This window comes from Canis lupus, chromosome 25 (genome assembly GCF_011100685.1).
Source record: "Canis lupus familiaris isolate Mischka breed German Shepherd chromosome 25, alternate assembly UU_Cfam_GSD_1.0, whole genome shotgun sequence".
Lineage (NCBI taxonomy): Eukaryota > Metazoa > Chordata > Mammalia > Carnivora > Canidae > Canis > Canis lupus.
Window position 1 is genome coordinate 11,899,743 of NC_049246.1, and position 20,871 is coordinate 11,920,613.

Genomic DNA, 20,871 nt, shown 5'->3' on the forward strand with positions numbered 1-20,871 from the left:
CGATGGGATGGCATGTGAGGTGGAGCCTCCTAACTCATCCATGGGGCTGTTGCTTGGCCTCTTCAGAGTGGCTCCAGGCCTGTTGTTGAGGTGGAATGCAGCACCAGGTTCAGAACCGGGGAATCCATTTGTGCCTTGACTTTGCTACTCGGGATATGCAACTTGACACAAATTGCTTAGGTTCTCTGAACTGTGGCTCATGAGTAAAATACAAATAATGATAATAAGGAGCTTGAAGGTAGGGCTCTCCATCAGCCACTTTCTCCTCCTTCCGTGTCCACCATCCATGATCCAGCTGTCCTGAATCCTCCTGACCCCTCTAGAAGAACTCAGTCAAGCACTCTGCCTCCCACAGCCTAGACTGATCTATACCCTCCCTAGCAAAACTTTCCTGGCTGACTTTCCATTCCAAGAGACTTTCTTCCTGCTGGTAGGTGCTTATCCAAGGAACTTATTTCTGGTAATTTGTCAATGCCTGCTGCTCTGCTAGGGTGTTATACTATAAAAACATTTGCATTTATGATGGGTCAGAGCTTTAAATGGAAAGGGTAGGTCTTTCATGGAGAATCCTAGCTCTGCAGCAAGCAAATGAGAGAGAACTTTCTTAACAGAATGATGGAGCCCCTTTGATGTGACCCTTAGATCACAGCAGGAAGGAGTTGGTTCTCATTCCAGGTTTGTACCTAGACAACAAGCATGAGATGGCTGCGTGGTACCTGTCACAGGGAGGCAGCCAGTTAGCTGGTCACCTCTGACCACTCTTATCTCCCTCACTTCAGTTTTCCGTAGAAAAGCTGTGGTGAGTCCTTCAAAACACACATCTGATTGAGTCAACCCTCTGCTTAAAACTCTTCAGTAGGTTCCATTGCTCTTAAAATAAAAACCTAGACACTTAATCTAGCCAAATGGGTTCAGCATTAGGCACCTGCCTATCTCCTGGATTTTACACTTCCAGGAACTGCCCCCTGCTCTTTGCACTCCCATCCATGGGTCTTCTCTGATTTCCTAGAGAGGACCTTTTGCCCTCCTACCACTCTCTCTTTGCACAGGCTGCTCTTTCCTTTACTTTTTTCCTTTCTTTTTTTACTTTTTTTTTTTTTTTTTTTTTTTTGCCTAGTTAACCCTTTCTCATACTTAAGATCATGTCTTTCATGGTTCTAGTTGTTTTTTTTTCTTTTTTTTTCCTCATCTAACTTTGGCTTTTCTTCCAGTTTGTGGTGATTTGATTAACAATCTTTCTCCCCTCTTAAATGTAAGCTTCATGAATCAGGATCGTTTTTCTCACTATTACTTGATACATAAATGAGTTGGGCTCAAGGAATATTTGTTGAATGAGCAAATGCACATATAAACAAGGAGGGAATGGTCAGCATCAGCTGGAAGTTCAGGAGAGGCATCAGGGACTCAGTGGCTGCCCTGATGGTCCACCTTGCTTCTGTGTGACTGTGCCTGGGCATGCCTGGAACAGGTGGCGCCTAACCACGGCCACAGTCCCAAGGAGGGAGCATAGTGCTGACTTTTATGCCAAGGCAGCCCTGTCAGAATTCCCACATCTGACAGAGGAGTGGGTTCCATGCACGGGAAGTTTCTCTGCCTGAAGAGAGATCAGAGCACATCATGAATATAATAGTTTGCTAGGGCTGTATAGCCAAAATACCACAGGCTGGGTGGCTTAAAGAGCAGAAGTTCATTTTCTCACAGTTCTGGAGGCTGAATGTCTAAGGGCCAAATGTCAGCAAGTTTGGGTTTCTCCTGAGGCCTTTTTTCCTTGCCCTGCAGAGGGTCGCCTCCTTTCTGTGTCCTTACATTGTCTTTTTCTCCGTGCTCATGTGTGTCTGTGTGCAAATTTTCTCTTCCTGTGAGGACATGAGTCAGGTGGGATTAGGACCCACCAACAGTCTCACTTTAATCTTGTTGCCTTCTTGGCAATCTTATTCCAAACACAGCCACATTCTGAAGTATTGGGTTAGGACTTAAACATGCGCATCTAGGGGAGGGGGAACTGTAGTTCAGCCCATAACAGTGGGTTATGGATGTGGCTCATGATCTGATCCCAAACTATAGCAGGAGACATATAGAATAGAATGCAACCCCAGACATGGACCTAAATTATTTTTGAACAAGACAATGTACAACACCTTCAGCTCCGTAGCCAAACTTGTACTCAAAAAAGTGCAACACTGTGGCCAGGGAACATGCTACCTATTTCACCCATCAGTTCAGGTCACATTTCCGCAATCAATAAGTAGTTTGCTGGGAAGCCATTGCCCACACTGCCCTGACTCATTCAGAAGCTAACAGATAGGCACACGAGGGTTCCTTTATTCCATTCATCCAGCTCACACGGAGCCTGCTTTGGGGGTAATAGACAAGTTTGGGAAGCTGATTTCCTTTTCTGGGGAAGGAATCTTCAGGGCTGGCTTCTCCGACAGTGGGCTCTTCAGAGAAGTGGTTTTGAGGAGGGGTTAGACAAAGGCCCCAGCATGAGTTTGGAAGACAAAGGGTGGGCAGACACACTGTGGAGAGGTACTGCCCACAGAAGCTGGGGGAGGAAGCAGACCCCTGTCCCAGCAGCAGAGCTGGGGAGGCAGGACCTGATCACAGAATGAGAAGGGTGGAGGGAACACACATTAAGAAAAACAATTTCAGGAATCTGTACTCTTACTTCATTCACCATCTTCCAGGCAAGGAGAACATGAATCTGTGCACACGTTGGGTGTTCACTGAGTACGAGGCCCTGGGGACACAGAGGGGGGTAAGATTCAGTCTTACTGAAGATTCAGTCTTACTGCACATGAGTGCAGAGTGCAACTCACTGTGGTCAGAGCCCACCCTAGCGCCCAGCATGGAATGATGGTGGTAGCGCTGCATAGTAGCAAGGACAGAGGGGCTCGGCCCCCTGAGATGGACAGGGCTGTTCCCACCCGGGGAGGTATGGAAGGCTTCTCAGAAGAGGCTGAGTAGGGGTTTATCAGGTTGGGAGTGGGAGGGACAGAGCATCACAGGCAAGAGAGAGAGGGCTGGCAAAGGCAGGGAGCTGCCAGTGGTGTGGGGTCCCTACCCACACGCACTTAGAGTGTGGGGTCTAGGCACGGCTGCGCTTTGGCCACTCTCAGATTGTGGCCTACATCTTACTTCAGACTTCTGTTTGTACTTCAGGCCTCCTGCATTCCAAACCTAATTGGGCATGCCTGCTTGTACGGTCCTTTATGGTGTGCACAGCCCTGTCAGGCATCCAAAGACAGTGTGACTGGGAATTTGGTATTAAGCTGTATTATTGAGTTCACAAACTCAACTTTCAGAAATCTAACCAAACAAGGGATTTGCAAAACAGTTTCAAACAGAGCAGAGCCGACTACATTTCCCATGACAATCAGCTTGTTTACCCCTAGAAGGTACACTCTAACCGCTGTTGACATGCTCATTTGCATGCCAATACCCAGAATGCTTTTCTAGCCCCACTGAGCTTGGATTTTGCCAGGGAGCTGAAAGGTTTATTTACACATACAATACATGACAACTTCATTTTCCGAAGCATCTTTCATACAAACCGTATCCCCAAAATGCCTTAAGTTGGTGAAAGAATTTCAAAATCCTTTTAGAGTTTAAACCCTTCTTTCTGGACTGAAGTGGAGTTGAGATAACTGGTGCCTGCTCAGATTCACATTTTAATTAAGATACTGGGAGGAAATGGGATTTCAGTTATTCAGCAATGTGTCATAATGTGCTTGCTATATGGGTCCAAGGTTACAAAGAGAAATCATGTGGCCAAAGATAGATTAGTGGTTGTCAGAGCTGTACAGAGAGCTCCTGTGCAGACCAAACTAAGGGTCACAGAAAGGCTTTCAACTGATTTTCTTATGACTGGAACTCCTTGCATTGTGGTCCACAAGGTGACATGAATATAGGGGCTTTGGCCATAATGGTGTGGGTGGTAGAAACATACATAGCTACATGCAGTTGTCCCATTTTAAGAGTGTAACAGATGAAAAAAATGATGTGACTTGGTAAAGTTGCAAACTTTCAGGAGCAGGTAGGCTGGATTTTGATAGTTGCTCCACGGTGAAAGGGGAGACTTCCTTGCCTTTTTCTCCCCAGAGGAAGGCAATAGAAGAGTCCTTTAGGGAAGCCAAATTTGAAGGTATTGTGTAGGAAATTGCCAGATTTTGTGTCATATGCAACTTTTAAAATGGTTTGATGCTTTATCTTTTGAATCATTTCTGCAGATAGTAGTCTTGGATATTGAAGTGAGTAGGAGAGGGAGGCCATGATGTGAGAGGCCTTCTGGTTATTTGAGATGGTTGTGGGTACTCAGACTGTTAACTTAGATGGACAACAAATTAACAGCTTCCAAAGCTAGCTCATAGAGAGGCGGAAGCGTTTTGAAAAGGTTGAGAATGTGGGCCCCTCAGTCAGATTCTCAAATCTGGATTCCATTTTCTCTGTGGGCTAGCAGTAGGATCTTGGGGAGCCATTGAATCTCTCTGTGCCTCGGTGTTTTCTACTGTGGAATGGGGATTCCAATAAATCCTACTTCATGGAGTTGGTGTGAAGATTGAGAGGTACATTATATGTCTGGCAGTTAATGAGCATTCAATTAAGTGCTAAGTTATGCAGTTAGTCTTGGCTACTATTATCTATAATATCCTACAACAGCCTGCTCAAATGCTTTGGTCTTGGGACCCCTTAACATTCTTAAAAAGCACAGAAGACTCCAAAGTGCTTTGGTTTATGCAGGGTATATCTATTAGCATTTACCGTATTAGAAATTAAAACAGGAAATTAAAAATAATCTTTATTAATTTATTTTAAACAATAAACTCATTCCTGTTTAAAATAAAACACAGTCCTGAAATGTATTATGTAACATTTATATGAAAATAACTGTAATTTCCACAACAAAATATTCCGTTACAAGACATTGTTTATATCTCTTTAACATCTGGCTTCATAGGAGACAGATGAATTCTTATATCTCTTTCTGCATTCAGTGTTTTTTGATATGTTTTCCTTGAAATAGATCAAGAAACTCAGCCTCAGGCAGATACATATCTGATGTTGATGATGGAGGGGTATTTTGATAACCTTTCCATTTAATTACAGGCAGTTTTCTTGATAGTGCACCAAAACATGAAAAGGGATAGTTTCTTGAATATTAGTTACAATGTGGAGTCTGAAATTATATCAATAAAATTTATGTGCTCTGTTACATTTCAATCTGCTGATTTACCTTATACTTTGAATGGATCTTTTACCTGTGCCTGATTTTGTAGAGCCACACATGGATCATCTGGAAAATGTTGATTCACTGAATTAATGTGTTATACACATGCTGATACATTTCATTATATAATATTTAAAAATTCATATTTGTTAATGTCAGCATCTCATTAGAAAAATCCAAGTATTGAAAAGATGTTAATTTTGTAGTGATGGGTACATATATTCCAACATTTCAATTTTTGCTTAAAACCTCAAATTTTGGGGATCCCTGGGTGGCTCAGAGGTTTAGGGCCTGCCTTAGGCCCAGGGTGTGACCCTGGAGTCCCAGGATTAAGTCCCTCTTTGCTCCCTGCATGGAGCCTTCTCCTCCCTCTGCCTGTGTCTCTGCCTTTCTCTCTCTCTCTCTCTCTCTCTCATGAATAAATAAATAAAATCTTAAGCAAAACAAAACAAAACCTCAAATTTTATCATCAGCAGCAAATATTGTCAGTTCATTTTTTTAAAGTAACAGGATTACTTTGTTTTCAAGGAAATGTCTACCAAATACCCAAGTCTGAATAATTAGTTTGCCTGTCAGTTCTTCTTTCATGTAAAATGGTTTTCCATGAAAAAAAACCCTAGCTAGTTCAGCTTCCTACTTAACCAATCACTTGAGTGTTTTTTGTCAGGACTACTGTTTTTCATACCTTCATTTACAGTAGGCAAAAACTTAACATTTCATCTTAGAGAATATTAAAAAGGCATATCTTCAAAGTTGAAAGTCAAGTCTTTAAAGTTGAGCTTTAATCAAATTATCATTTCAACCACTTTATCAAGAACATTCTTAGGTGCAACTAGATACTTTTTTTTTTCCCCTGGGTGTGAAGAGGTCAAGAATACAGTGACCACTGCCTTGGTTTGTCTAAGGTGCAGGCAGTTTTGCCCACCTTTGCTTTTGCACCACTAGTGTAGATGCCACACAGTGAAAAAGAGAATTGAGATCTCAGTATCATTAGGGAAATAGTTTTTGGCTTCTTGGACCCCCTTCAAGGGTCTCAGAGGAGCCCAGGGATTCATGGCTCATACTCTGTGAATGACTGAACTATAACATGGGGTAGTGATTGGTATCCAGAGTGGACATCTGTCATTTTGTCTGCTCCACATCCCTTCTTTCCTTCCAGAGACATAGCCCCCACTTATTGTGTTCAACTGGAGCATCCAGTCATAGTATCCACTCGAGTGCCACCCTTGGCCACAGTCACAGGATTGGCATATGACCCAGGCAGGGTCGATCTGTGGCTAGAATGGTTACCACCATGGACAACCTCTGCCACCACTCTGTGACCACTACCACATACCACTTGCCATCACTATGGGAATCTGGGCAAGAGAGAGATACTCTTGCTCTTTTGTCAGGGTGTTTAGCTGGGATGAAGTAAGCCTGAGCTGATTGTTACCATCTCCCCTTTTTGCCTACCTCCTAGCCCCACACTTCCACCCTGCAAGGAGAAAGCCTGTACAGCATGAAAGGATAATGCCAATGCACAGAGAGGAGCAAAGTCAAAGGTTAGGGAGAGAGGGCAAGCTATCTCACCACATTGTCATGTCCCTGGAGATCCTGAGGACAATTCCATTTGGAACGTAATTGGTTCTGTGAACCAATAGATACCCTTTAGCTTAAAGTAGTTTGAATTCAGTGTCTAACACTCCGTAGAGAGCTGTGATTAGAAGAGTTAGCAAGCACCATGAGGACATTCTTAACAACTCAGAGAGTCTTCAGGGTGAAGGAGAATTTCAGAGAATGTTTTCTCCCTGGTGAGTCAGAGCGAAGTATCACAGACTGCACAGTTCTGTGAATGTGTGTCAACCACCTCAAAGAGGCATGGCTAGGCAATCAGTCAGAGAGGACAAATGGATGTTGTATCTTGAGTCTCCATGTAGGCCGGAGCATGGCTTCCCTGTAGGTGTGGAAGCACCATTCCTACTGTCCTCAGGAAGCCCAGTGCTGTTCTAGGATAAGCCAGCTCATGCTCCAGTTGTGACTCATGCTATAACAACTGGATGATGAATTAAGAAACATCCACCCAAGTCTAAATGCTCCGGTTTGGCCAAAGGGAATGTATGGGTAACAATAGTGATGCAAAAGAGCAGCGGTCCAGGGAATCCTATTAAGTTGTACTGGTCACCTGGTCAGAACTGATTCTGTTTCAGGGACAGTCATACCTGTCCCAGGTCTGTTCACAATCCCATGCAGGTTCTATATTGCTCATATATGGCATAGATTACTGCATCACTCTAAATTCTTGGTTGCAGACAATCGCAATGAATTCTAGCTACTTAAGCAGAACAGGTATTGAATGGAAGGTCACCTGATAGTTCACAGAATCAATGGGAAGTACTGGTGAAATGCCTGGAAACCAGGCAGGCAGAAAGAGGAGATGTAGCCAAAGTCTCACCACTGAGCAGTCTAGTTAGATGCCACCTCTAGGGCTCCCACCCTGGACTATCCCCATATCCCACCATTATCATAGGTCATCTGCCATCACTCGGGGGTTCTTAACTTTCTGGCCATAGGAAATACTGTCTGACATGCATCTCTGTGTCACTCTTCTCTAGAGTCAGACTCCCAGGGGAAATGTTGGACCTTAGGTCTGTGCACATGCCTGATCTGCTGGGAAGGTGGCAGAAGTAAATATCTAGTCCCCATTGGATCTTCTAGTGCAAAGTGGGACCCTTCAAATGTCTACTCAGTGGATGCTTGCTTTATTCCAGAGCTGACTAATTTATATTTGACAAAATAAAATCTAGATGATGATCAAAAAAAGAGAAAGTGCTGGTCAGAACAAGGGGAAAAAAAACCCTGATGTCAGTTACATCCCTGACTTTAGAGAAGGGGAAACCAAGATCCAGGAACGTCATCATTTGTCCAAAGTTATAGGATTAGAGGCATAGTTGGGTCTGGACCTCAAATTCTTGACTCCTACTCCAGTAGACTTTCCTCTGCAATCTTATATTCTTGCATGAGCATGGAAGGGCTCAGAGAGCTCTCATCCAGGTCAGAGTTTGTATTCATTTGCTAAGGCTGCCATACAAAATACCACAGATTGGGTGGCTTAAACAACAAAAATTTATTTTCTCTACTATGAGGGCCAAAAGTTTGAGATCAATGTGTCTGCAGGCTTAGTTTCTTATGAGATCTCTCTCCTTGGCTTGCAGGTGGATGCCTTCTCCCTTTGTTTTTACATGGTTGTCCCTTTGTGTGTACCTATATCTGGAGTCTCTCTTACAGACACCAGTCATATTGGATTAGGGTTCACCCATATTACCTAATTTAATTACCTCTTCAAAGACCCTGTTTCCAAATACAGTTACAGTATAAGACACTAGATGTTTGGCCTTCATCATATAAATTTGGGGCAGGGAGACACAATTTGGTCTGCAACAGAGACACTCTAGAAATTCCTAACATCATGGAATCAAGGAAACAGACAACTACTTCCACCTGATACCTTTTGGTGAACAATGAGCCAATGGAGGTAGCTTCTGCCTCCCAGGATCCCAACAGCCTAAAGCTCAGTGGGACTAGCAAGGGAAGCTCCTCACTGCAGGATTGCCTGAGTGACCCCCACTTGCTCAATTCATATCCAGTCTCATCAGTTGCCCCCTGACTGTGGTGGCACAGGACAGAACTCCTGAGTGAACTCCTTCCTTAGCCACCACTGCCTGAAGTGAATGACAAGTCAAATGGCTCCCTCACATACTTCACTGGGCACTTCCTCCCTTGAGCTGGGAAGTCCCACACACAGCGGCTTGTATGCCAGGCTAGGAGGCATCAGGGTTAGCACCTGGGATTTCTTTGGTGGTTTCAAAGAAGCCTTCTAGAACCAGGGCTTGGATTCATCGTGACAGGATAATCTAAAGCAGAGCATTTAACTTCAAGATAATTTCCCTCTCCTAGAATCATCAACTTTTTTTTTTTTTACCTTCCTTTTGTTTGAGCCTCTCAACACACACATGTTTCTGTTAATATATTAGTATTTGAAACTCACCTATGGGTTGCCATATATAAGACTGGATTCATGAGATTCTTGCCTCACTAGAATCATCGTATTCCTTACTTTGTGGGTGAGCTTAGTTCTGAAATAATCGGTAAGATAGTTACTTACCCTCGTCTGTGGTTCTGGGTTAGAGGCAGATAGCCTCAGGCAACAATGGTCCATACTGGTGAGACTTCTGTACCATCCCCCTTACATAGACCCCTTTTCTTGCCCCTGTACCTCTTCCACATCCCTTAGTTCTCAGGGATCTTCTGCTCCTTTATTGTTCCAGAGTCTTCTCTCAGAAAAAATTATGTATTCAATGGTTACTACTCTCAGGGGTACTTGTGTTGAATCAAATATGAGGGGCCTTAGCAAAAAAGAATTGATTTCTAGTTTCAAACTTACAGGCATTGACAAAACAGATAAGGAGTATGCTTCAGGAAGAACCATAATAGTGGTGGTGGTGGTGGTGGTGGTGATGGTGGTGGTGTGTGTGTGTGTGTTTGTGTGTGTATGACTTGGTGGGATGCCACCTCAAGCTCCTGTTGGGCTCCCATGGACATGACTGAAGTGGGATCCCAATTGTCTACAGGTCATGAGACAAATGGATAGAATATTATTGCAAAGGCTTCAGTGGCTTTGTAAACTCTGCTCACCCAGTTAAGACTGTGACCCATTCACCCTTTCAATCCACATGCCCAATGCTGTAGAGACTAGCTGACATGCTTCCATTGTGCAGGCATTTTTGGTATCTCCCCTAGCGTCCCCCCCACCCCAACCTTTTCTCTTTCCCGTTCCTCCTCTCACGCCACACCTCAGTGCATGGACCAGTATCCCGGACGGACGTATAAGGAGCACATATTCAGTGAAGGATAATTAAAGGAAAGGTAGAAAGGTGTGCTCAGAGTTAGGCTACCAAATCCTGGCCCCTGTGGACTGGCAAAAAAGATATGGCACAAAAATAGTCAGCAGAAAACACATGGGTATACATCAGTCGTTCTTAACCTTCAGTGTTTTTGCCCTCCAGAAGACATTTGACAATATCTGGAGACATCTTTAGTTGTCACACTAGGGAGGAAAGGGGGCCCTGGTGTCTAGTACGTGGAGGCCACAGATGCTGCAAAACATCCTGCAATGCCCAGACAGGCTTCCATAAGGAAGAATTATTTGGCCCAAAATGTCATTAGTATAGAGGTCAAGGAACTGGTCTAAGTGAATGTGTAAAGAAGACTCCAATTTGGACTTCCGTGACTTCCAACACCTGGGAAATGCTTCAGAGGGGAGCTGGTACTTATTCTCTCTGAATGAGTAACTCCTGGGACTCCTGGAAATGTTAGCACTTGTGTGAGTTCTCCAGCTGCTCTGTGATGGATTCAGATCTGAGACTGTGAGTGGCCACTTCTATCATTCTGTAAATCAATCAACACCAACTCTGTCGGAGGCACAGTTGTAGGCACAAGTAACATCACCACCTACAAGATGAGTAACCATTTATTGAAACTTGGCAGACTTGTGCTTAGCATTTTATGTGAATTCTATCCTTTAATATTGCACAACAGCCCTGTAAAGGAACTATTAACATAATCCCCATTTACAGAAGGAGAAATTGAGGTTGAGGAAGAACCAGTGGCTTGCTCAAGATTGTAAGGAAATGGTGGAAACGCATTGCAAAGTCAGGCACTTGGATTCTAGGGTCCACACTCAACCACTGAATTGCACAGAGAACAGAAAGAAGCTGTCCTTGATATAGAATCGGCCGCCTGCATGTGGATTTGCCAGACTAAATGGGGATTTCCAGGAAATTTCATTCTAACTCAGTTTGATTTTAATTTCATATATATATATTTTATTTCATATTTTGACTTGGAAGCCCCAAATTCCGGCTCAAAACACTGTGGGCTCAAAGAACGGATTCTGTGTCCCTAAGTGAGAAGCCCCGATTTCGGGTGGCTCCCCAATGGTAGGCGTGCCTTGCCCTTTTCCAAACCTTGCAGCGGAGGAAGGACTTCGGTCCGGACGGAGGCAGGGGGAGAAGTGTTTGAACCCGAGCGTGTTGGCACTCCGGAGCCGGTCGCCGCTCCGCCAGGCGGCGGCTGGACGCTGAAAGCCCTTGCGCGCCGCAGCCGCCTGCGTGCTCCCCAGCGCTGCGCTCCTGCCACCGCCTTGGCAACCACTGTGGCCGCCGCAAGGAGGCTGCGCTTTCTCCAAGCGCTCTCCAGGACACCCTGTCAGAAAGCGCAAGGGCTGCCCTTATGGGAGCGGGACGGCGAAATAAAGCCTTGGGTAGGGAAAGCTGAGAGGAAGAAAGGCACGCTCCCAGGAGAACTGGGTGCGTGTGGACCCTGCCGGCAGCAGTGGCTCTGCAGTTTCTGCGAGCAGCTGGGAACAGGAGGGACCTCGGCATAGGGTGGCAAAACTGCAGCGTTCGGCCTGGGGAGTACGCAGGAGGTTGGGGGAGAGGGGCGCTGTCCAGCCTCTACACATTTCTCCAAGCTCCATTTCCATCTTCTAATAGTCACCACCCTGTCCCAAACCCAAGGCCCTAGTAGGCCTATCTCCAAAGATGCCTTTCTGACGAGGGGTCTGTCACTGAAAGTTGGAAAGAGCCTGTCCCTGTATCCAGGGAAGGAACTGATTCAAAGTGAGCCCTCCGCCCTTTGCATTTACCATAGACCTGTTTCCCGAAGGCTGTGCTGCCCAGGGGCCCCAAACCTCAGTCAAAGGCAGACTGGTGGATTGCAAATGGCCAAAGGATATGAAACTTCACTCACCCAAGGGTTCTTAGAGCGGCGTGTGAGCTGGAAAACTGAGAAAGCATCCGAATCATTGATAAGAAAGCATTAGTTGGGATTCAATTCATGTTATGCCTCAAAGCGCCTCGGTTTCTTTTATATTGGTACAATTCCCCCCTCCCGGGGGTCTGGCAACGGGTCTGGGTGAGACTGGGGTTCAGACTGATGAAGACAGAGGAGGAACCAGGGAGGGTGCAGAGAGGCGGGTCAGACCAGCTCTCATCTGTCTCAGGCACAACCCAGGCATCTCACTCCAGAAGAACCAGGAATGCCCTATCCTGGAAAGCCAGATTGCGCTGTCTTTATTCTAGGAGAGCTGGAGAAAGCACCTCCCACTGAGCTCGACGGAAGGAAAAGATCATTTTAGAAATGAACCCCGCTTGTGTTGAGCAATCAAACTGGAGCACCTTTCATGAAAGAGGCATATATTTGCTTTGCCTAGACTTTGGAAGCCCCCGCTACCCATACACATATGGATGTGTGTTGGGGGGAGATAGATGTCTGGCAGAAAAAGAAGTGGCCCAGTTTTCCAGGAGGCAGACTTCTGGAGGCAGAAGTCTCCAGATTTCTGGAGGTCGAAGGAACCCAGATCCTCTGTCTCCCGGATCCGATTTCCTGAGCAGCAGAAACACCCCACTCCGCGGATGTGTGCTCTCCGTCTGGGCGGAAACCCCAGTAATTCCTTCTCCTTGTCCACATAATTCACAAAAACCTCGCAGATCTCCCCAAGGAAGGTTGGGGTGTGGATTTTTAGTTCCAATGGACTGGGGGGGGGGGCGTGTAATAAGAATGGGTGAGAACATAGGTCCCGGGGGCACCGGCGCCTGCTACATAGGGCCGCTCGCCCGGGACTCCCGCGGAACGCTCTGGGCCCTGGGAACCGTTGCCGCACAGTCTGATAGAATTTGCCTCAAAGCAAGCCGAGGGGGCCATTCCAGAGAAGGCGGTGCTATCTTGTTGGGAACTTATCCCTAACAAACAGGGTGAATAAAAAACAATTGATAAACATATCAGAGCGCAGCAAAGCACTGAGTTCTCCGGCTCACTAGGGAGTTAGTCGCCGCCCTTGGGGAGGGCGGTCTGGACTACCAAACCCGCAGGGATGCTGGCGGGGCCGGGTCCCAGGAAGGAAGGGGGCGCTGCAGGGGTCTGCACCAGAAGCACAGTGTGGGTGCGTTCCTTCCTTTCCTTCCGACTGGGCTCTGGGCTCTCCCCCCGCACTGGTGCACCTGGGAACCCAGACTAGGGAACCCCCGGGGCCAGTGGGGCACAGGAGTTAGAATCCTCGCGGCGCTGAGGGTGCAGACGGGGCTGGTGGAGCAGCAAGTGAGGAGCTGAGCTGGAGCTCCCACCTGCTACCCCATTCCTGCTCGGCCCCAGCAAGAAGCCCCAACCCAGGCCTACGCCTGTCCAGTCCAGAGTGGAGGCCTGGGGTCCAGAGCCACGTGGATTTCTAAGAAAAAAAAAAGTTTATTTAAAATTTTGTACATAAATAAATAAATAAATATCTTCTGGTATTACAGAAACCATACAACGACAAACTAGACCAGGACGGGGTGGGAGTCTGGGGTCTAGGGAGGAGAAAGGTCGCCAGAGGCGGAGAGCTGGAGTCTCATTTGGGGAAATGCGAAGCGTCTCCGAAACAAAGCGAGTCAGTTTCCCCGACACGGATACTACGGGCGACAATTTCTCTCGTGGGAGAGGAACTGCAGGGACAGCAAGGCCTGATTGCGTGTTAAATGGGCCCACTGACCTTCCAATGGGCCCCTCGAGGAGGGGAACAGAAAGGAAAAGAAAAGCAGTAACAAGAGTTCATAAATTGCATGTGTGGGGGGGTGCGCGGTGGATAAACGACGGCGGTGAAGAAGTAGGGACGCAGAGAAAGAAGTAAAAAAAAGAAAAAAGAGGGTGGGGTTGGGTGGGGTTAGCGAGCGGGCCTCTGAGGGTTAGGAGGCCCAGCTTGACCCAGGGTGGGGGCGGGGGGTGGGGGTAGAGGACGTGAGAAAGCCTGAACCCGTCCAGAGAGGTCGGGCGAGGAGGCGCCCGCGGCCAGCAAGGCGCAGGGCCGGCCGGCATGCCCTCCAGTGCCGCGGTGCTGCATGGCTGAGGACTCCAGCGCTTGCAGGATTCACAGCTTGGAGTTCACTTTGGACGGCCGAGGGCCCTGGGGTGGCAATACCAGCGTCAGGTCTCTGCAAAGCCCTTGGCGCTGCCCAGGGCCCACGGCGTCGGCAAACCCTTGCCAAACCCGTGCGTGGCCGCGGTTGGGCAGCGGGTGCCTGGGAACAGGTGCTTTGTCCCAGGACCAGTCTCTGAGACGCGGGGAGGGCCTGGGCTGGGCGACCTGGGGAGGTGTGCGCGTCCCAGGGCCAGTCTCTGAGACGCGGGGCGGGCCTGGGCTGGGCGACCTGGGGAGGCATGCGCCTAGGGAGTGACCGTGAGATCCCGGTCGTCTTTCCCCGAAGAGGACGGAGACATGGGCAATTCGTCGTCATCCTCGGAGCACTTGGCTGAGGAGAGCGACGCGCATTTGCAGCTTTGCGGCGCGCCAGTGCCGGCACCCGCGCTCCCGCCGCCGCCGCGGTGGTTGCTGCCTTTGCCCTCCTTCTTGTGCTTCACCCGGCGGTTCTGGAACCAGATCTTCACCTGCTTCTCGGACAGATTCAGGTAGGTAGCGATCTCAATGCGGCGTAGGCGGGACAGGTACATGTTAGAGGCGAACTCGCGCTCCAGCTCTAGCAGCTGCGTGCTGGTGAACGCGGTGCGCATCCTCTTGCTGCTGGGCAGCTGGTTGGAGCTGCTGTCTGGAGGGGGGCGGGGGGTGCAGAGAGGGAAGCGATCAGACTCCTGCGCTGTGGGCCCGGTCCTCTGGTACAAGACCAGTAGAATCCCGGGACTTTGGTCTTTCATCCACCTCTTTGCCCCAAACGAGACGCACAGCAGCGTGAATGCCGGCGCCTCCGTGCCGAGTCTCGGGACCCAAATACTCGGAGTCACGCATTCTTGGCACTGCTTTACCGGGCGCCCCGAACCTCAGCCTTCGCTCGCTCTTGCGCGTCCCCTCCAAAACTTGGACCTTCTGCCCTCACCCTCCCTCCTGGGTTCTGTCCCAGCCCTCCCTCGGCACCCCCCCCCCCCCACCGCCCCTCTCGGGGTCCCAGCTTCACTTTCATCACCTCCAGAATGCCCAGGGACCCTCACCCCCCATCCCTGGCTCGCCAACCCTCATCAGATCGCCTGTGCCTGCCCCATTGCGCAGCGGATTCGGCTTACCCACGGAGATGCAGTGGAACTGCCTGGGGTCGGGCAGCGGATACGAGGTCTGGTAGAGCGCGGCGGCTGCCGCGGCGGCGGCGGGGCCGTGAGCGACCCCGGGCGACACGGCCGAGTGCTGGCGGCCTAGGGGCGCGTGGCAGTACTGTGAGCCGAAGGGCGGGAAGGATGCCTTGAGCAGAGGCAGCGCGGGCGGCCCTGGGGGCCCGTGCAGCTGGGAGGCGGTGACGCAAAGCGGGCACACGCACAGCAGCCCGGCCTTGCGCGCGTGGCAGGCGCCGGGCGAGAGGCCGTGCAGTGCGTGTGGCGGGGGCACGGCGTAGGGAAACAGCGGCGGCGGGCTGCCCTCCGGGGCCTTCTTCTCGCCTGCCTCGCGCAGCACCAGCGAGTCCACCAGGAAGGAGCGCGGCATGGCCCCGGTGCGCGGTCGCCCCGCCGCCAGCCGGCTCCCCGCGCCCCGCGGACTTCGGGGCTCCCCACGCCCTTCCCCGGGCTGCGGCCGCGGGCTGTTGCCTGTTCCCGGGAGACGAAAGGCGCCGCGGAGGCCGGGGCTGAAGCTGCTGCCGCTGCTGCCGCTGCTGCCGCTGCTGCCGCGGGCGCCGCCCGGAGAGCTCGGGGTGCTGGCCAGCGCTAGTGGTGCTGAAAGGCGCCGACGGCGCCGCTTAAATAGGACTATTGCCATGTGATGGGCTACGCCAGGAGCGGCCGGGGCCTCTCAATAGGGTTTTTGTGCCTTTTCTCTTGGCATTCACTCTGCACGCTTCCTCATTATTTCACTTGTTAACTAAATGAACTGCATAATGTACTCTATTCTTGTCAACCCCACCCACGCCGTAACAGGCGCCCTCGCCCCCTCCTCTCCCTTTTGCGGGTTTATTTTCTCATTCTCTTGCGATTTAATATTCTTTTCTTTCTCTTTATTCCTTACTCCCCTTTGGCTTTGCATTGGCGATCGGCTGGTTTATCTTATTGATTTTGTACCCCCGCTGTCTCGCTTCCACAGATTCCCATGGGCGCACACCCCATCTCTCTGCGCACTCAGTGGCCCTCGTCCCCTTCCCTCATCTACCCTTGCTCCCCAAGATCATGCTCTCTCCAATCAATTGGCTCAGTTCTACGTTCTGCACCCCGCAGGTGTCTCTACAGCCGGTCTCGGATTTCCACCTGTGGAATTCTTTCCCCTCTTCCTGCGTGGGAGGACCGGAGCTAGTGCGGGGAGGATGCGCTGCTGCGGAGAGGGGCAAAGAGCTTAGGATCCCTTATCCAGCACTGGCCCCAACGCTTTCTCTTTTACGTTTTTTTCCCCCAAAAGTCTTAACTTTGATGCTGCCCTTAATGCCCCGTCTTTGTTCGGTACATGCTAGTCAGTCAGACTTTTCCTTTAAACGACAGGGCTGTGGATGTAGAGTGGAGAACAGTCTCTGAGAGTCACGGACGGAGACAAGGCAGGGGGAATGAAAGCCTCCACCGTGAAGACGGAGCACCTCATCAGAAGAGGCGAGTGTAGGTGCTCTGCCGGGCGCAGACCCTTCCGGCGCCCTCTGCGCTCGCGCACATCTCAACAGACTCCGGTGCACTCGGAACCACTGCCTTCCCGAAGTTTGTCCCACAGGAGCGGCGCGAAGGGCAGTTGTATTCCAAGCTTCTGCTGCCTTTGCCTAACCCGGACGACCTCCCCTGTCCCCAAGACCTTCTCCAGCCGCCTGCTCTCTTCTTGCTGGTCACACAATGGTTAAACAACTTCAAACGCCTGGCTCTGTGTACACAGCTTCAGCCTTTTAAATAGTCTCCGGGCTCAAAGCTGCTTCGCCCAGGAACTTTTTCCATACAATGGGAAATTAGCATAAATATTTAGAATTTACAGCCCCGGACTTTTCACCGAAGACGTTTACTTTCGATTTTATTGGAACCAAATCACTGCAGTCACCTGCTCTGAGCCCTGAGTGGGATTGTGAGAAATGAAGGGGGAAGCTTTTCAGAGGGGGGGGGGGGGGGGGAGAAATCAGTGCTTGGGAGTAAGACTGCCCCCAAATTGAAGCATTTACATGGTTTTTCATCATTGGGTAACATCTTTACAATAACAATAGCAACAAATTATAACTGATCAGAAAGCAAGGAGAATTTGTTGGAGAGAAAAAAACTGATTCCGTAACAAGAAGGGAGGCAATAGGGAAAATAACCTGGAGGAAGGGCATGTCATTTAGCCGGAGGAGTAGGGCTCAACGCTTCCTTCATTGGTTGGCATGGGGAGGGGGGGTCTGGCGACCAATGCTGCCCTAAGGCAGAAGTGTCCTCCCCAAGCTGCTCGCCTAAGAGTGGTGCTTGCAAGCTAGCCAGAGTGCATCAGTGCAGCCCAATGCCCGTTCTAATGGTTCTCTGAGTACTTTGGGCTGGCCAGGACTGCTGAGAGTGAGCCGAGAGCCGTGACCAGGGCCGCAGAGGCACCCCCCCTCCCGGACGATGGCGGGTGGGAGAGTCGCGGAGTGCCCGCGGGGCTCTACGGGGTGAAAGGGGCGGCCGCTGCACCCCGGAGCCGGCAGCCCGCGCAGGGCGCGTGCAGAGCTCTCTTGGGAACCGCAGCCCGCACCCGGGGAGGAAGGGGTTAAGAGACCCTGCCTGCGAGCAAGGCCAAAGCTACTGGGAAAGAATATCTGGGGGGAAAAATAACCAGTTTTTTTTCCCCCTCCAGCCTCTGGACCTTATTGAATGTCATTGAAGAAAGTTTTGAATGCCAGATAAAGAGAGGCGAATTAAAGTGTGTGACAGCGGAGGATAAGCAAACACAAAGAGAACTCTGTCACACTTTGGGGCAAAATCCGTGGGCTTTTTACCAAGTCTCTTCGCTATGATTGAATTAAGTAATAGGAAAACATTTTCTTTCAGTTTAGAGCCATTAGACAAAAACTTCAAAGCGAATAACACTTTTTAATGTGCGGCCCACAATGGATCGGGTTTTGTGCTGAAATGTTTAAATGGTTTGTTGTGCAACTCGGCGCGGGAGAGACCCGGGCCCGAGCAAAATAGCATCCCTGAGAGTGTTTCGGGAGGCCTGGAAGGAACGCACACTTAATCCGCCATCGCTAAACCCGGGGGGCTGCGGCCGGAAAGGGGGCTCCGGCTCGGCGGTCCCGGGAGGCGGGGCGCGCCCCAGGAATTGGGGGATTTCAGGAAAGCACTGTGCCCACGGCGAAGGCCGGGCAGGGGGTTCCGAGCCGCCCGGCGAGGGGCGCGAGCTCGCCCGGGGGTCGGTGCCTCTCAGCTCCGCAGCCAGCTCGCCCGCCGCTGCCCTCGAACCCCGGGCACCGCTGCCCGGGGACTCTCTGGCCGCCGCGCTGCAGCCGGGCCGACGCGCCTTCCGGGGCTGGCTTCGGCTGGGTTTGAACTTCACTACCCCGAGCAAACACCCTCTTGGGCGGGGCGGGGTGGGAGGAGGCGGCGGGATTAGCCTGACAGCCCGAGAGAGGGGCCCCGGGGAGCCCCTCGGCCCGGTGGGCCCTGCTCTGCCCCTGGAGCTGGTTTTCAAGTGTCCATCAGGGACAGTTCAACATGGAATAATTTCTCTTGTCCCGCTCTTTTCTTCTCTTTCATACTGCCTCCTTTCCTGTTGGTAGAGAGAGCATGCCATTTTTCTTCTGGAAATGTATCTCTGAGGTATTTGCAGCAAATAAGTTTCTGCAAAAGCTGCAGAAATTGGGAGGAGGGTCCCTTTACCTTGTTCTTTTATGTCTTCAAATGTCACTTTTCTTCTCAGGGAGGCTAACCCTATTAAAAGATATCACTCCTTTACCCCCACATTCCCCACTGTGGTTCCTTGCTTTACAAATACCTTCTAACTTTGTGTCTTTTACTTGTTTTTCTTTCTCAGCACTCCTCCCACCCTGCAGAAACATAGCTCCATTGAGGATCAGCATGTCTCTATTGTGTATCTTGTGCATGACTGTATCCCAACTCAGAAAAGTTCCTGGCACATAGTAGGTGCTCAGTATGTATTTGCTGGATGAATAAATGAATCCTGGCCCATGATTCAGGAGGTGGCATGGGTAAGAGGACTTTCTGGTTTGCCTGCTTAATACACAGAGGCACTTAGGGGCATGGTGTGGGACAACTTACCTGTAGGAATTGTCTGACTCTCTTGCAGCCCACTCTTTCCCCAGTGGCTGAATCATCACAGGAGCTCAGTGTGTTTGAGTGAATGGCAGATCTGTAGGCATCCAGCCCTCCTCAGGAGTTTCTCACGTTCCTTCACAGAGTCAAGATGGTCTTATTCAAGGCAGTTGCAGTGTCCTGCTAGGCAAGACTTGGATGAACCTATTAATAGCTCAAGGCTAGGGTTTATCATTTATGCCTTTTCATAGTATACAGCATATGGGGTTGATTAGAAAGAGAGGCAATGTGGTATATGCCCTGGAATTACCAGTGACCAATTCTGCCTTTTCTGGATTGAGGCAATGGAGTGGAAATTCTCATTGTAAGAAAGGGACTGCTCACTTAATCAGGCCAGTAGTGACTCAGACAACTCCCCCAGGAGGAGAGCAGCCTGTTCACTTGATCAGTGGGGGAGGAGAACACCTGGTCTGACAGGGAATGGTGAGTGCACCTGGGAGCCAGGAGTGGAGGGTGCCTGGTGGGGAGTGGAGGAGAAGTGCCTAGACATGGGTGTGAGCAGAAGTGGAGGCTAAGCCACAAAGAGCCATGCTAATAGGTTTGTACTCGATCCTGTTCAGAGGTTTTTAAGCAAGGGAACTTAAGAAATATAACTGAAAGCCATAGGAGGTCCTATAGATGGGGGCAGAGACAGGCCAGAGCAGGATCCAACAGAGTTGGCTTGCAAATGAACAATTTATTGAATTTTTGATGAACAAAGTTAGGGAAACAAGCAAAGAAAAGATCAGTTCAAGTGATGGATAATGATGACCTGAGATCTGGAGAGGAGATAGGAGGATCAGAAAGGGGAAATATTTGAGAGAATTTGAAGGGGGGAAAGGGATGAGACCGATTAGGCATGTGTGTGTCTGTGTGTGTGCAAACACACACATGCACGTGTGTGTCGGTGCTGGAGGGGAAGGGCATGAAAGAGGGCACCAAACACATGGATGACTGCTGGTTGCTTGTTTGAGGGAATGAGTGGTAGTGATATCAAAGGCAGAGACAGGAAACTCAAGAGCAGGACCCACTTTGGCTTGTGAAGGTGCAACATAATGTTATATCAGGATGTGTTGCATTTTATTTTTCATTTTTTATTTATTTTATTTTTTTAAGTAGTAAGTAATGTGGGGTTTGAACTCATGACCCTGAAATCAAGACCTGAGTTGAGATCAAGAGTCAGACTCTTAACTGACTGAGCCACCCAAGTGCCCCACATTTTTTTTCTTTTTTTTTTTAAGTAAACTCTACCCCTAATGTGGACTTCAACTCAAGACCCTGAAATCAAGAGTCACATGCTCTACCAACTGAGCCAGCCAGACAACCGAGATGTGTTGTATTTTAATCCTTAACCTCAAAGCATTCAGCTGATGTTCCATAATGAAAATGTGATTCTAGAGTTAAGTAGAGAGATTAAAGAT

General features: G+C 49.5%; 1 protein-coding gene across 1 annotated transcript; it reads right to left on the bottom strand.

Annotated features, from left to right (window-relative positions):
- Positions 1-14,370: 14,370 nt before the first annotated feature.
- Positions 14,371-15,719, bottom strand: GSX1 (GS homeobox 1). Its single transcript, XM_038573050.1, has 2 exons — positions 15,308-15,719; positions 14,371-14,838 (listed from the first exon to the last, which is right to left on the bottom strand). Exons 1-2 carry the CDS (start codon positions 15,717-15,719, stop codon positions 14,459-14,461), a joined length of 792 nt encoding a protein of 263 aa, XP_038428978.1. The 3' UTR covers positions 14,371-14,458.
- Between the last annotated feature and the right edge of the window lie 5,152 nt (positions 15,720-20,871).

Coding starts and splice junctions, on each gene's coding strand:
- GSX1 (XM_038573050.1), bottom strand. CDS start 15,719: ATGCCGCGCTCCTTCCTGGTGGACTCGCTGGTGCTGCGCGAGGCAGGC. Junction 14,839..15,307: donor GTTCCACTGCATCTCCGTGG/GTAAGCCGAATC, acceptor GCCCCCCTCCAG/ACAGCAGCTCCAACCAGCTG.